Genomic DNA, 14658 nt, shown 5'->3' on the forward strand with positions numbered 1-14658 from the left:
AAGTACGCATTTTGTGTATTAACAACATACACCGGAAGCTGCGATGTCCTCCAGATGGATTGAGCGGCTCCGTGCGTCAAGCCCTATGACCCAGTGACCTTACGTGCACCCCCCCCCCCCCATAGATGGTTCTGAAATATGTTGCGAATGAGGTAGAAGCAAATATAATAGCAACATTTAAGAGGTACTTAAACATGAACATGTTTAAGATATACATTAGATGGATATAGACCTTGAGCAGATAGATGGGATTAGTGGCCAGCACAGACCTGCAATGGGCTGAAGGGCCTGTTCCTGTGCTGTGCTGAGATGTGCCAAGTTGTATGTTTTCTGTTCTTTGCTTGGTTGTGGGCTCAAACCCATAACCTCCCTTCTCTCTGCAGTTTTAAAAGGGTAAGACATTTAAAAATCGCTTTGGGTTCAACATTACAGCTCTTAAGCAATCGGAGACGGTCTGATAAACATACGGCAGCTTTATTGTTATTATAAATACCCAGCAATGGAAAAAAAGTAAAATCAACTAATTCATCTCGTACCACGGTACGTAATGGGAAATATCTTATTCATTAAATTATACAAAGCTGGCAATAAATCAGGCATGAGTTGCATGGTTGTAATTTTTGATTCAGATTGCTGGGCATGCAGCACGTACATTAGAATTAGAAGTTTGAAAGGTTAAATATATGAATGCAAATAGCTTATTAGCGACATCAGGCCATTTACACTTCTGCAAACCTGGGCACTGAATATGTTTTCTTTTCAAATGTTTGCTCCAGATAAGTAAACATTCATGAAACAAAAGTGTAAAAACTCTACACATTTGTAAAGCTGAATTTGTTCATTTGAATGTTACATTTTCAATTTTTGTTTGGAAACGTGGAGAGTAATTGAATACATTTCCAAATGGTGAAAGCCTGCTGGGAAGGTTATAGGTACGCGCTCCAGTGGTATGTATGTAAGCTCACAGAGGTGTTTGTGTTCATTGGAGCCGACCGGACCAAACCGGAGAGGAAACCAGTTGTTTAATTTAAACTTGTAACCCAATCAATTTAAAGGTGGGAAAATCATCAACATCTGCCCATTGTTGAGATTGGAATAAGCCAGATCATGCTGCAGGTTCTTAACCTCGGACAGGCGTAGTCTATTTGTGAACGTGAAGACAAACTACAGGCTACACTGAAGTGCTTCCGACACCCCACCCACTGGCCAGTTGAAATGGCAGAGGACAAGACGTTTTGCTATAGTCTTATCGTTCTGGGATTCTTCCTGATTATGGTTGGGATGTTCATCATGAATGTGGATAAACCTGGGGTCTATGCTACCTTCTGTTCCATTGGGATCTTGATGATCATTGTCGGGATCATCTGGAGCATTTGCCAGTGTTATGCTAAGGTATGACAAAGATCTAATCCTTCAAAAACAGTGTGGGGTTTTTAAATGGAAGACCAGGAGTTGCTGGAATATTTTCACCAAGAGAGAGGACACATTTTGGAGAGAAGGTTAATGAGGATAGGTACAAGAAATAATGAGTTTAAAGAATGAATACTTACGGTAATGGTGTAAGGAAAGTTAGCAAGCAAAGCTTTTTCACCAGGATGAAAATTATCACTGTTCTGACAATTTATTTATTTAATTTGCTCAGATTATTTTTTTGAGGGGCCGTATTATCTAAAGGCTGTTCCTCAAATAAATGAGATCAGCAATTGGTGTATTATTCCAATAGCTAAACCCTTATAGTTTTTGCTTCCCATATTGACAGTGATAAAGCTCGATATTCTACCTCTACAACGAAGGCTTGTTTAGTATAAACTGTCTCTTTAAGACTCAAATGTTCAAGTGCAAACAGCTTTAGTTGGGGCATCTGGAAAAACTTTGTACATTACTGTCTGAAGGACAAAAAGCATGCTCTGTGTCTTTGTATTCAAATATTTCAGTAACTACATGCAGTAGCTTTTTAAATATTGGAAAACATCCTATTTAGATTGTTTTTGGTATGACAATTGAGTATGATTTGCCTTTTTAAAGAAATATTTGCATGACTAATTCTTCTAAGTTGGGGGGTGGGGAGAGCAACAAAGCATTAACAGCACCCACTCATAGCAGTCCAAATGCCATCTTATACATCTAATTCCCATTCCCATAAGTACATTAAATAGTGTTCACATTTTCATCTTGTCTGATCAATGGGATCAATGCTTGTTATGGCAGGCCACCCAGAGGAGCTTCCTGAGACTAGGAAGAGCAGGTCCTGTGGTTTAAGGATAGCTGCTTGGCTCTTGTTGAGAAAGATATCAGAGCGGCATGGTGGCGCAGCGGTAGAGTTGCTGCTTTACAGCTCCAGAGACCCGGGTTCAATCCTGCCTACGGGTGCTGTCTGTGTGGAGATCGTACATTCTCAATGTGACTGCGTGCGTTTTCTCCGGATGCTCCCACATTCCAAAGACATGCAAAATGGTTTGTAGGTTAATTGCCTTATGTAAATTGTCCCTCGTATCGGTGGTCTCTGGTCAATGTGGACTCGGTGGGCTGAAGGGCCTGTTTCCATGCTGTATCTCTAAACAAAACAAAACTAAATATTGGGATTGGGAACATTCTGGTGTTGGCAAGGTACTGACTGGATGCCAAACATCTTATCATTCCATCCAAGCAGTGAATCACATGGACATCCTTAATCCCAAAGGGATGATGATCATCATTCAGTACTTTTGTCGCCCACTCTCCTCAGTCCCTCTATAGCACAAGGAAGGAATCAAAATCAAACCAATAATGAAGGTAAAATGACATGAGCCTAGGAGCTGCCTGAAAATCACCATCACTCCTCCAGCAGCAAGGCCTAGGCCTTCATGTATCCATCTAATACCATAACACTGATGATTAATAAGTTAAGAGTTTAATTCAGGCTAGTCTTGCATCGTGTTACATTAACACCAAGACTGGAATAAGTGAGTGGCACTGATGTTCTTGATCTTAGGGAGGAACAGTGGCACAGCTGGCAGAGTTGCTGCCTCACGGCGCCAGAGACCCGCGTTTGATCCCGACGTCGGATGCTATCTGAATGGAGTTTGCACGTTTTTCCTGTGATTGTGTGGGTTTCCTCAGAGTGCTGTGGTTTCCTCCTGCATCCCATACACCTGCGGGTTTGTAGGCTAATTAGCAATTTGTACACAAATTGCCCATTGTGTGCAGGGAATGAACAAGATACATAGAACTAGTGTGAACAGGTCGGTGTGGACTCAGTGGGTTGAAGGACTCGTTTCAATGCTGTATGTCTAAACTAAATTAAATTAAACCTCCTAACATAATGAAAGGTGAAAGTTTTTAATTTAAGCAGAATATTGGTTTAAAATGACTTTTATTTGTGATTTTCTGATAGCCAGTTTTCTTTTGTAGATCAAGCCTGCCACAGCCTTCACACCAGACACAGAGCGCTTATTCCAGCTAAAGCATCAAATTCCAGGCTCCATGTCGGAGTGTGGGGTGCCTCTCAAAACAAGGTAATTCATCCTGAATGCTGACCATCAATGTTGAAATTCTTTGCTGCAGATTTCTGTAGTAAATCTGGAATTTGTGCAAAGGGGGAGAAAAACTGGCAAATGAGTTCCTTGCATTGATTTTTCAGCCAAAGTTAGTTTAAGTGGCAGCATACTCATAATTTATGTTTTGTAACTTAGTGCAAGAGAAGGCAGTACAGTGGCGCAATGGTAGAGTTGCTACCTTACAGCGCCAAAGATCCGGGTTCGATCCTGACTAAGGGTGCTGTAAGTATGGAGTTTATATGTTCCTCCTGTGGCCACGTGGGTGTTGATCCGGTGGCTCTGGTTTCCTCCCACACTCCAAGAGCGTGCAGGTTTGTAGGTTAATTGGCTTTGGTAAATTTGTAAATTATCTCTAGTGTGTGCAGGATAGTGCAGGCATATGGGGTGATCGCGGGTCTGCGCGGACTTGGTAGGTCGAAGACCATGTTTCGGCACTATATCTTTAAAGTCTAACGACAGTTAACAAAGCTTTGTGTTTTTATGAATGCATAAGCTATGGAACTATATAATCTATATTACTAAAAGTCTGATCTTGACCACTTCCTGTTGTTCTGTATATTGATTTTAGAAAAAACGCTGCCACTTACGGCTGTGATTTTTAACCATCTTACTCAGAGTCCCCCTCCGCTGCCCAGGACAAGAGGATTTTTCCCATCGCTGAAAAATAAAAGAGTTATTAATGTTTAAAAAATGTTGAGATTCTCTCTCCTGAAGGCCACGCCCCTTCCGGAGAGCTATAAAACCCGGAAGTGTTGAGTGCCTCAGTCAGTCTCTGCAAAATGGGGGAAGCGAGAAGGTCACCTCTCTGTCTGAGCAGTGAATAACACGGAACACATGTCTACTAAACTGTGAGTGTGGTTTTACTGACCTTGAGTGCCCTTAATGTGGTTTGAAAATAAAATGTGGTTGGTTTGAAAAAAGCACAGCAAATGGTTGGTGGTGGTTGGTTTGAACTAAAGCACAGCAAATGGTTTGCGGTGGTTGGTTTGAACTAAAGCTCAGCAAATGGTTGGTGGTGGTTGGTTTGAACTAAAGCACAGGATTAAAAGTCTAAACGTGACAACTTCCTGTTTGCACTGTATATTGATTTTAGATAAAACGCTACCACTTACGGTTGTGATTTTTGGTCTTCTTACTCAGTCTCCTTCCGCTCATCAGGTGCAGAGGATTCTTCCTATCAATTAAAAATAAAAGTGTTATTAGTGTTTAAAAAATGTTGATAATCTCTCTCCTGTCAATCATGCCGTGAAGTGCCACGCCACTTCCGGTGGGAAGGGGGAGGGATTATAAAACCCAGAAGTGTGGGTGTGGCTCAGCCTCTGCAAGATGGGGGAGGGAGAGGTCACGACTGTCTGAGCTGTGAATCAACTGAACACACTGAATGTCTACTGAACTGTGAGTGTGGTGTTTATATGGTGTTTTGTTGGTTTTATGGTGGTTTCACACTGCTTGAAATGGTATGAAACTGCATTTGAATGTGGTGGCCTTGCACGCTGCATGAAATGGTATGAAACTGCATTTGAATTTGGTGGCCTTGCACCCTGCATGAAGTGGTACGAAATTGCACTTGAATTTGGTGGCCTTGCACCCTGCTTGAAGTGGTATGAAATTGCACTTGAATTTGGTGGCCTTGCACCCTGCTTGAAGTGGTCGGAAACTGCACTTGAATTTGATGGCCTTGCACCCTGCTTGAAGTGGCATGAAACTGCACTTGAATTTGGTGGCCTTGCACCCTGCTTGAAGTGGTAGGAAACTGCACTTGAATTTGGTGGCCTTGCACCCTGCTTGAAATGGTAGGAAACTGCATTTGAATTTGGTGGCCTTGCACCATGCTTGAAATGGAATTTCAAGGAATAGCCGTGAGTCAACTGCCAGCCTACCAGCCGTGAGTGAGCTGCCAGCACAACAGGCTTGAGGGACTGAGCTGCCACCCCAATAATCCATTTGGCCCACAATGTCCATACTAGCCCTCTGGAAACCAGTACCTTCAGCCCACAACACCCATACTAGTGGTCCAGAAAGCTCCCCCCACTGGCCACCAATATTGGAATTGCTGGCGAGGTGGAATATTGCGTTGGGGGACCAGCCCTCCCGTGTGAACATGGGACCAAACGGGTCCCACTTAGTCTAGTATTTATATAAAAGCCAATCAAACCATTATCAGCCTCTTTAAAGATAAATCTACTCAATCTAATTGCTGTCTCATTTTCCATATCTTTAAGGGCCTGTCCCACTTGGGCGTCATTTGAGCATCCTGTAATCCTGGGGCGCCGCGAGCTCACCGCGCGTCACTGCCTACGTCACCAAGTCTTACTACGCGCATGCGCGCGTAATGCACGCAATACGCGCGTCACAATGCTCGCGTCTTGCGTCGTGACACGTAAATTATGTCGCTTAAATGACGCGCAAATAACGCCCAAGTGGGACAGACCCTTTACACTTTTTTCTTCCTTTATAAGACTGCAGTTAAATCTGAATCTATCATTCTATTGGGCAGTGTTTTACAATTGCAGGTAAACCATTGGTATCCATGCATTGCCATAAGTTATTTTACCAAGTACAAAGGAATGGGGTGTTAAAATGGTTATAAAACTGAAAGCTCCATCAGGCTTTGGTAAACAGGTGAGCAAGTGTTCAGCGAAACGATGGCCTGGTCTACAAATAGTCTCGCTGATGTAGAGGAGGCCTTATCGGTAGCACCGAATGAATTCGATTTTATCGCTTCTCCATTTTAACTCCCCTTCCTATTCCCACTCTGACCTTTCTTCCAATTTCAAGTGATACAGGAAAAAAAGGAAAAATTCTGGAGTAACGCAACGGGTCGGACGGCATCTCCAGAAAACACAGATAGGTAATATTTTGGGTCTGAATCTATCTTTCAGACTTTGAACATTACTTATTTATGTTGTGCAGATTTTCCTGATATCAGTCTGAAGAAGGGTCCTGACCTGAAACATCACCCACCCATGTTCCCCAGAGATGCTGCTTGACCCATTGAGTTACTCCAGCACTTTGTGTCCTTGTACCCAGATATCATTGTTCGTTTTGTTTTTTTCCCCCATTCTGTCTTGTAGATCTTTGATTAAATTTTGTCATTTAGACCAATGAGTGGACTTACATTATTCATTATTTTTGTGTCCCTTTATTAGCCCTTTAGGACTTGAATTCTATTTCCACACAGTGAGTTTGCTCACTCCGGCAATCATAGAAACATAGAAACATGGAAAATAGGTGCAGGAGTAGGCTATTCGGCTCTTCGAGCCTGCACCGCCATTCAATATGATCATGGCTGATCATCCAACTCAGTATCTCGTACCTGCCTTCTCTCCATACCCCCTGATCCCTTTAGCCACAAGGGCCACATCTAACTCCCTCTTAAATATAGCCAATGAATTGGCCTCAACTACCTTCTGTGGCAGAGAGTTCCAGAGGCTCACCACTCTCTGCATGAAAAATGTTTTTCTCATCTCGGTCCTAAAGGATTTCCCCTTTATCCTTAAACTGTGATACCTTGTCCTGGACTTCCCCAACATCGGGAACAATCTTCCTGCATCTAACCTGTCCAACCCCCTAAGAATTTTGTAAGTTTCTATAAGATCCCCCCTCAATCTTCTAAATTCTAACGAGTACAATCCGAGTCTATCCAGTCTTTCTTCATAAGAAAGTCCTGACATCCTAGGAATCAGTCTGGTGAACCTTCTCCGCACTCCCTCTATGGCAATAATGTTCTTCCTCAGATTTGGAGACCAAAACTGTACGCAATACTCCACGTGTGGTCTCACCAAGACCCTGTACAACTGCAGCAGAACCTCCCTGCTCCTATATTCAAATTACCCTTCTTCATTTTGTTTTGGCATTGCTTTCAAGTTTTAAAAATAATCCCTGCATTAAGTGACTAGAATTGGTTACAGTACTCTGGGTAATGAATATCTCAGTATTTACTCTCTTAGTTACTGGAGAACAGATGATAATTTAAACTAACAAACAAAGGTACTTTATTCATAAAAAATAACTTAGATTGAACAAAGCAGTGTTTCCCACAGTAGATTTATCTGCAGAAAGGAACCTCTCAGTTTGATCCTGACTAGGGATGCAGTCTGTATGGAGTTTATATGTTCTCACTGTGACAGCGTGGGTTTTCTCCGGATGCTCTGGTTTCCTTCCACACTCCAAGGACATGCAGGTTTGAAGGTTAATTGGCTTTGGTAAAATTGTAAATCGTATCTAGTGTGCTAGTGTACTGGGTGATGGCTGGTCCGCACAGACTTGATGGGCCAAAGGGTCTATCTCTAAAACATAGCACTTGCCGCAAAGGGCAGTTGCTCACATTGTTACGTTACCAACCAATATTACACGTTATGATATATATTTAACAAAGACTCAGCTATTTATTTTTCTTTCAGCACTCAGCCTCCGTATACCTCTTGTGATGAGGCAGCACAGTGTGAGCAAACCCTTCCTATTTATGAGCTGAGTCAGCTGATAGTGAGCAGTGATGTCCGCGATGTGCAGTCACCTCCCACCTCACTCCAGCCACAGCACTTGGATGCAGACCAGCACTCATCTCTGAATGCAGAAGTCCAGGTCCACAAAGACTCCGCAAACAACAGGGCAACATGTTCCAGCTGGAGTGACATCACGTTTTCTGATGGAAAGTAAGTTCTTCTATTAAGATGCATTTTACTTTTCATTTCCCTTTCCTCCTGGTTGTTCACCTTTCTAAATGCACGCCATTTCTTGGTTAAGTCGAAACCTGTCACCAAACAGACTACTGAATGGGCACAGTTCAGAAAAGAATATCCGCAATCACTTCCAAAAACAAAAGATTATACATAACTTAATAATTTCAAGCTGGGAGGGGGTGACGTTACATGTTACAGTGATCATTTTTAAAGAGGCAAACTGGTCCAAGTTTATTTTCAAGAGGCAATCTGGTCCAAATCATTAAGGACCCCTCACACCCCAACCATGGACTGTTTGCCCTCTTCCCATTAGGGAGGCGGTACAGGAACCTCAGGTCTCACACCAGCAAGCTAAGGAACAGCTTCTTCCAAAACACCATTACCCTGCTGAACTCTCAGGCTCGGCTCTCGCCCCCCTCCTTCTTATCAGTATTATTTATAGTTTATATAATTTACAGTTAAGCTCTATTCACCAGAATATAGCACATGTCAATCTTTTGCACCTTAACAATTATCTGTATACTTGTATATGCCTATGTACATACATCAATATATCCTCATTGTCAATGACAATAAAGTTGAATCTAATCTAATCTAAAAAATTATAGTATCGGTTTCAAAAGGTCATAAGTCATAGGAGCAGAATTAAGCCATTCAGCCCATCAAGTCTACTCCGCCTGATCTATCTCTCCCTCCTAACCCCATTCTCCTGCCTTCTCCCCATAACCCCTGACACCCGTAAAATTTAGAATTTTGGGGAAAAAAGCAACTCTCAGGCAGTTATTATGTATCATCACTGATAGAAGCATCGCTCACTCCAAAAACCCATTGACTACTCGCTGCAGTAGTTACACTGGTCAACCTGAGGAGTACCTTCAGCAACAAACTGGTTCCACCAAGATGCAGCACAGAACGCCACAGGAGATCCTTCTTCCCTGTAGCTATCAAACTGTACAACTCCTCCTTCTTACAGTGTGTCGTGGGGTAGACTGACTTCCCTCCCTCTTCCCCCCCCATCTTCCCATCCTCACTTTAATTTCACGTATCTTGTGTCTTGTTGTGTTTTTTATGACTGCTGACAGACCAATTTCCCTCCTCGGATAAGCAAAGTTCTATCTTATCATATCATAGTGATTGGCTACTGCTATCTATAAATGTACTTGTATGGTGTTATGATGAAGAGGTGTTGCTTGTAATAATAATACTCTTGAGATCTAGGGAATGCATTTGTATTACATTTTTAATTTATGAAATTAATTCCTGCTGAGGTATCAATTGGCAAGTTCAAAGTTCACGTTGGGCTTTGTAACTTTTTTCTCCGTCCATTTGCAGCAGTGAAGGAGGGCACACGGGGGCGCCTCTTGCCACCTTCCAAGAAGGCAATGGAATGATCAGCCCATCTTCCTCGGAAAACGTGTCCCCCCTCAGGTACAGGTCGGACCTCCCGATTTCTTCCAGAAACAAAGGACAGAACCTCCCAACTAGGAGCCAGAGCGTTACCTTCATTGATGCAGGGTCCGGCGACGGGCCAAGACTCTGCGACCAGCCAGCTTCTAACGCTGCTGGCAGTGATCAGAGAGATGTTGCAAGCAACGAAATGCCACTGCCGTTTAAACTTGAACAATCAACAACCAATGAAGGTCAGAAGAGAGAGGGACTTGCAGAAGATGAAATGTTTTATGGGATTTATGACAAAAGGAATCATATATTTGAGGAATCCCACCAAGAAGAATATTGCTCCAATGAAATTCCCATGTAACATCCAATATCGCCTTCAAGATGTTTTTAAACATTTACATATATTGAAGATCAGTTGATCCTCCTCACCATTGAAAATAGTGTTTGAACTTTTAAGTTTTAAACAGGCCGTGCCACCATCTAGAGAAACTTAAGAAAATTCAGGATTTTTTAAAAACCTGCGGAATTCTGTATTGGCAATCTATTTTGTAATGTTAACCATACTTTTTGCATTATGAATTAGCCTTGCAAAATGTTGACACTGCATAGTCTACGGACCAATTATAACTGTTTATGGATATGCAACAGGTTGGGTTAGTTTCAATCACAGATTCACATCATGTCTGCATCAGGAAGGAAATGTATACCCGCACAGAAAAGGGGTAGAAATGAACAGTTTTGAACATCCCAATATTATTACTGTCAATAGCAATTTAATTGCAAGTTAATATTGTAACTGAAAATTGGTATTTTAGTCGTATTTTTTTTTGTTCATTGATTAAGCTCAATATTGCAACAGTTATAATATCCTAAAAATACCCTCCCTGAACTGAAGACTAAAAAAAAGAAAAACTAATTCAAGCCTCAATTGGAATAAACTGGCAATAGAGATAAGACCATATGACATGGGAGCAGCATTAGGCCATTCGGCCCATCAAGTCTACTCCGCCATTCAATAATGGCCGATCTAGTTTTCCTTCTTGCCCCCATTTTCCTACCTTCTCCCCGTAATCTTTGACGCTCTTATGATACAATTTTTTTTAAAAGAGTTTATTTGCATCCTGAAATCTGACAAGGCCAGGTTCTATTGCACATCCTAAATGCCCTGGAACTGAGTGACTTGCTAAGCCTTTTCAGGGGCATTTGCAAATGACCCACACTGATAAGTGAGGGCAAGCAAGGAGAGGCTAATGTTCATACTGTTGGGTTGTAGACTACCCAAGGGGAATACTGTATGTGCTGATCTTTCAGTTAGGCTATGTCTGGAGGCCTGGGGCTTGCGTGGATCGGGCACCGCTCATAAGAACTAGAGCGTAAACTGGACTTTGAAAATAGTGCCAAAACATGGCGCCTCATGCATGTGGGCTCAGTAGACTATTTATGTACGCTTGCTAATCAACGATGTGCTTAGGTATGGGAATAATGTCCTGGACTGTATGTAAGAAAATAATTTCACTGTGCGTTTACACATGCAACAATAAAAGCACAATTACACCATTGTCTGGCAACGGAGGAGGCCAAGGACAAACATATCTGTATGGAAATTGGCAGGGGAGTCACAATGATGAGCAACCAGAAGCTCCTGCAGGCCTTGGCAGACAGAGTGCAAGTTTTCGGTGAAACAATTACTTTGGATTGGTCTTGCCGATGCAAAGGAGGCCACATTGGGAGCACCGAATGCAGTAGACGAGGTTTAAAGAGGTGCACAAACATCTGTATCATCTGGAACAGCAGCGGGGGCTCCCTGGCTGGAAGTGAGAGAGGAGGTGGAGGTGGAGGGACAGGTGAGAATATTCATTCACAAAGATTATAAAATGAATTGCCAAATCTCTCGCCTATTCCTTTTCTCCAATAATGCTGCCTGACCCGCTGAGTTACTCCAGCATTTTGTGTCTATCTTTGGTACAAACCGGCATCTAGAGTTCCTTCCTACACATCTGCAGAGTTTTTGTTTCATTCCCATTCTAATACTCTTGGCACCAGCAATTTGCTTCATGTGTCATTAAAAACTCGTGAGTCCTGGCATTAATGCATTTTGCATTAAAAACAGTGCACATACAGTCTGAAGAGGGTCTAACTTTGTAATCCTTGCTTTCCCTTTCTCTCCATCCCTCCCCCCTCCCCTGTTCTCTGACTAGTTTGACTATAGTTTACATTTTATCCTTGTTTGCTTTATTGCTACCCTCTCCTAGCTAATAATGATCTATTCTATATTTTCCTTGATCCACATCCCCCTTTTCTCATTTTCACACCTTACAGTTCCTTATCTCTGTACCTCCCTCTCCCCTTACAGTCTGAAGAAGGGTCTCGACCCAAAACGTCACCCATTCCTTTTATCCAGAATTGTTGCCTGTCCTGCTAAGTTACTCCAGCATTTTGGGTCTATCTTCGGTGTAGACCAGCATCTGCAGTGCAGTTCCTTCCTGTACACAGCATTAACGTTTGTGCAAACTCATCACTGGAGTAAGAATTACAAAAACAATTTTATCAGCAGAAAATACCCGACTGCTGATCAACGTGATAAATGAATCACAAGGTCAATTGGACGTCACACATCAATGTTTTCCAAATCATCCAGATAACTAAATTAGCTTGCCTACCTGCAATCTGCTCAACAAATAGTGCTGTGAGCCCAAGCAAATATCCTGTGTGTTTAATTACCTCCTGGCTAGTTAAAGGTCACAGGTTAATTAGATAATTAAAATGAATGCAGAACGACCCACTGAGTGATTCAATATTTCTTCCCAGGAACTTGTTTACATGTTTCATGGTTTACTTCATTCCTGCTGTTAGGTTTCTCTAGTACACATTTTCTCCAGGGAAATCACATCCTTGCTGTCAGGACCATTCGAATGATCACACTGCATTACTTGCGGCATGGCATATCATTGCTTGAAAGAAAAAGCATGATTTTTTACATTTAGTTTAGTTTAGAGATACAGCGTCGAAACAAACCCTTTGGCCCAACTAGTCCGCGCTGACCAGTGATCACCCGTACACTAGTTCTATCCCACACACTAGGGACAATTTACAGAAGCCAATTACCCTGCAAACCTGCACGTGTTTGGAATCTGCCTTGTAGCTGCGGCTCGCCTGCAGTCCATTTCTCTTTTCTTTTTTTGTTTTCTTTTGGCCCGTTGTTACAGTTTATTTAGTTGTGTTTGTGTGTGGGGGGGGGGGTGAGGGAGGTGGGTGAATCATGTTTTTTGACTTCCTTCGGGGGGGATGCAACCTTTCTTGCCGTATCCCCCATCTCCGTCTCCATCTGCACTGAGGCCTATCGCGGAGCTGGCGGCCTCCAACTGGGACTGACCTCAAGGCTCTGGAGGCAGAGCCAGCCAGGACTTACCAGCGCGAGGCTGGCCGACTTCGGGGCTGTGGTGGCGTTACAACCTAACTTCCGACCCGACTTTGGAGCCTCGGAGGCTTGGCCATGGGCCAGTAGACGACATCGTCAGGAGCTCGCAGGTCACAGGATGGTGACCTGTTTTTCCAGAGCTCCCGCAACAACAGCTTCGTCCGCTGGACTGGAGGGCGGCAGCTTCGGCAGCTTCGACCGCCCCGGGCCACGGAGTTTGAACCGGCCCATTCGCGAAGCTCGGATTCAGCCGTGGGACTTGTTCACCATCACCCGGCGGGGTCACAACATCGGAGGCCTGGATTGCCTCAGCGCAGAGGGAGAGCAAGGAGGGATGAGACAATGAGAAAACCCACGTGGTCCGAGGGAGAACGTGCAAACTGGACCATTTACGTTCCACTGATCCACCATAAGATTACAGGTATAATGAGATATTGCTATTGAGGGAATGCAGCGTAGGTTCACCAGGTTAATTCTTGGGATGACGGGACAGACATGTGATGAAAGAATGGACCGACTGCTTATCTATATTACTAAAAGTCTGACCTGGACCACTTCCTGTTGTTTTGTATATTGATTTTAGAAAAAACGCTGCCACTTATGGCTGTAATTTTTTGCCATCTTACTCAGTCCCCCTCCGCTGCGCAGGACAAGAGGATTTTTCCCATCAATTAAAAATAAAAGAGTTATTAGTGTTTAAAAAAGGTTAAGATTCTCTCTCCTGAAGGCCACGCCCCTTCCGGAGGGACTATAAAACACAGAAGTGTTGAGTGCCTCAGTCAGTCTCTGCAAGATGGGGGAGCGAGATGTTCACAGCTCAGACTGAGAGACGTGACTAACACTGAACGCATGCCTACTAAACTGAGTGGTTTTACTGACCTGTCCGTGCCCTTAATGTGGTTTGAAAATATGGTTTGGAAATGTTAAAGCTGTGTTGCCTTTTTGGTTTGGAAATGCCAAAGCTGCCTTGCCTAATTAAAGTTGCCTTGCCTAATTAAAGTTGCCTTGCCTAATTAAAGTTGCCTTGCCCAATTAAAGTTGCCTTGCCCAATTAAAGTTGCCTTGCCCAATTAAAGTTGCCTTGCCCAATTAAAGTTGCCTTGCCCAATTAAAGTTGCCTTGCCCAATTAAAGTTGCCTTGCCCAATTAAAGTTGCCTTGCCCAATTAAAGTTGCCTTGCCCAATTAAAGTTGCCTTGCCCAATTAAAGTTGCCTTGCCCAATTAAAGTTGCCGTGCCTAATTAAAGTTGCCGTGCGTAATTAAAGTTGCCGTGCCTAATTAAAGTTGCCGTGCCTAATTAAAGTTGCCTTGCCTAATTAAAGTTGCCTTGCCTTCTATATATAATTAAGTCTAATCTTGACCACTTCCTGTTTGCGCTTTATTTTGATTTTAGAAAAACCGCTACCACGTACAGCTGTGATCTTTGGCCATCTTACTCAGAGTCCCCCTCCACTCACAGGTGCCAAGGATTTTTCCCATCGATGAAAATTAAGATTTATTAGTGTTTTAAAAATGTTGAGATTCTCTCTCCTGTTAATCATGCCAAGAAGGCCACGCCCCTTCTGGTGGGAAGGGGGGAGAGAGACTATAAAACCCAGAAGTGTGGGTGTGGCTCAGTCTCTG

At 43.1% G+C, this 14658-nt stretch overlaps 1 protein-coding gene across 1 annotated transcript; it reads left to right on the plus strand.

The window, feature by feature from the left end:
* The first annotated feature begins 267 nt into the window (after nucleotides 1-267).
* bsnd (barttin CLCNK type accessory subunit beta) lies at nucleotides 268-12411 on the plus strand. The gene is made up of 4 exons (XM_055641595.1): nucleotides 268-1392; nucleotides 3391-3494; nucleotides 7940-8191; nucleotides 9551-12411. Exons 1-4 carry the CDS (start codon nucleotides 1216-1218, stop codon nucleotides 9975-9977), a joined length of 960 nt encoding a protein of 319 aa, XP_055497570.1. The 5' UTR covers nucleotides 268-1215; the 3' UTR covers nucleotides 9978-12411.
* Nucleotides 12412-14658: the final 2247 nt, after the last annotated feature.

This window comes from Leucoraja erinacea, chromosome 10 (genome assembly GCF_028641065.1).
Source record: "Leucoraja erinacea ecotype New England chromosome 10, Leri_hhj_1, whole genome shotgun sequence".
NCBI lineage: Eukaryota > Metazoa > Chordata > Chondrichthyes > Rajiformes > Rajidae > Leucoraja > Leucoraja erinaceus.

Coding starts and splice junctions, on each gene's coding strand:
- bsnd (XM_055641595.1), top strand. CDS start 1,216: ATGGCAGAGGACAAGACGTTTTGCTATAGTCTTATCGTTCTGGGATTC. Junction 3,495..7,939: donor GGGGTGCCTCTCAAAACAAG/GTAATTCATCCT, acceptor TTTTTCTTTCAG/CACTCAGCCTCCGTATACCT. Junction 8,192..9,550: donor ATCACGTTTTCTGATGGAAA/GTAAGTTCTTCT, acceptor GTCCATTTGCAG/CAGTGAAGGAGGGCACACGG.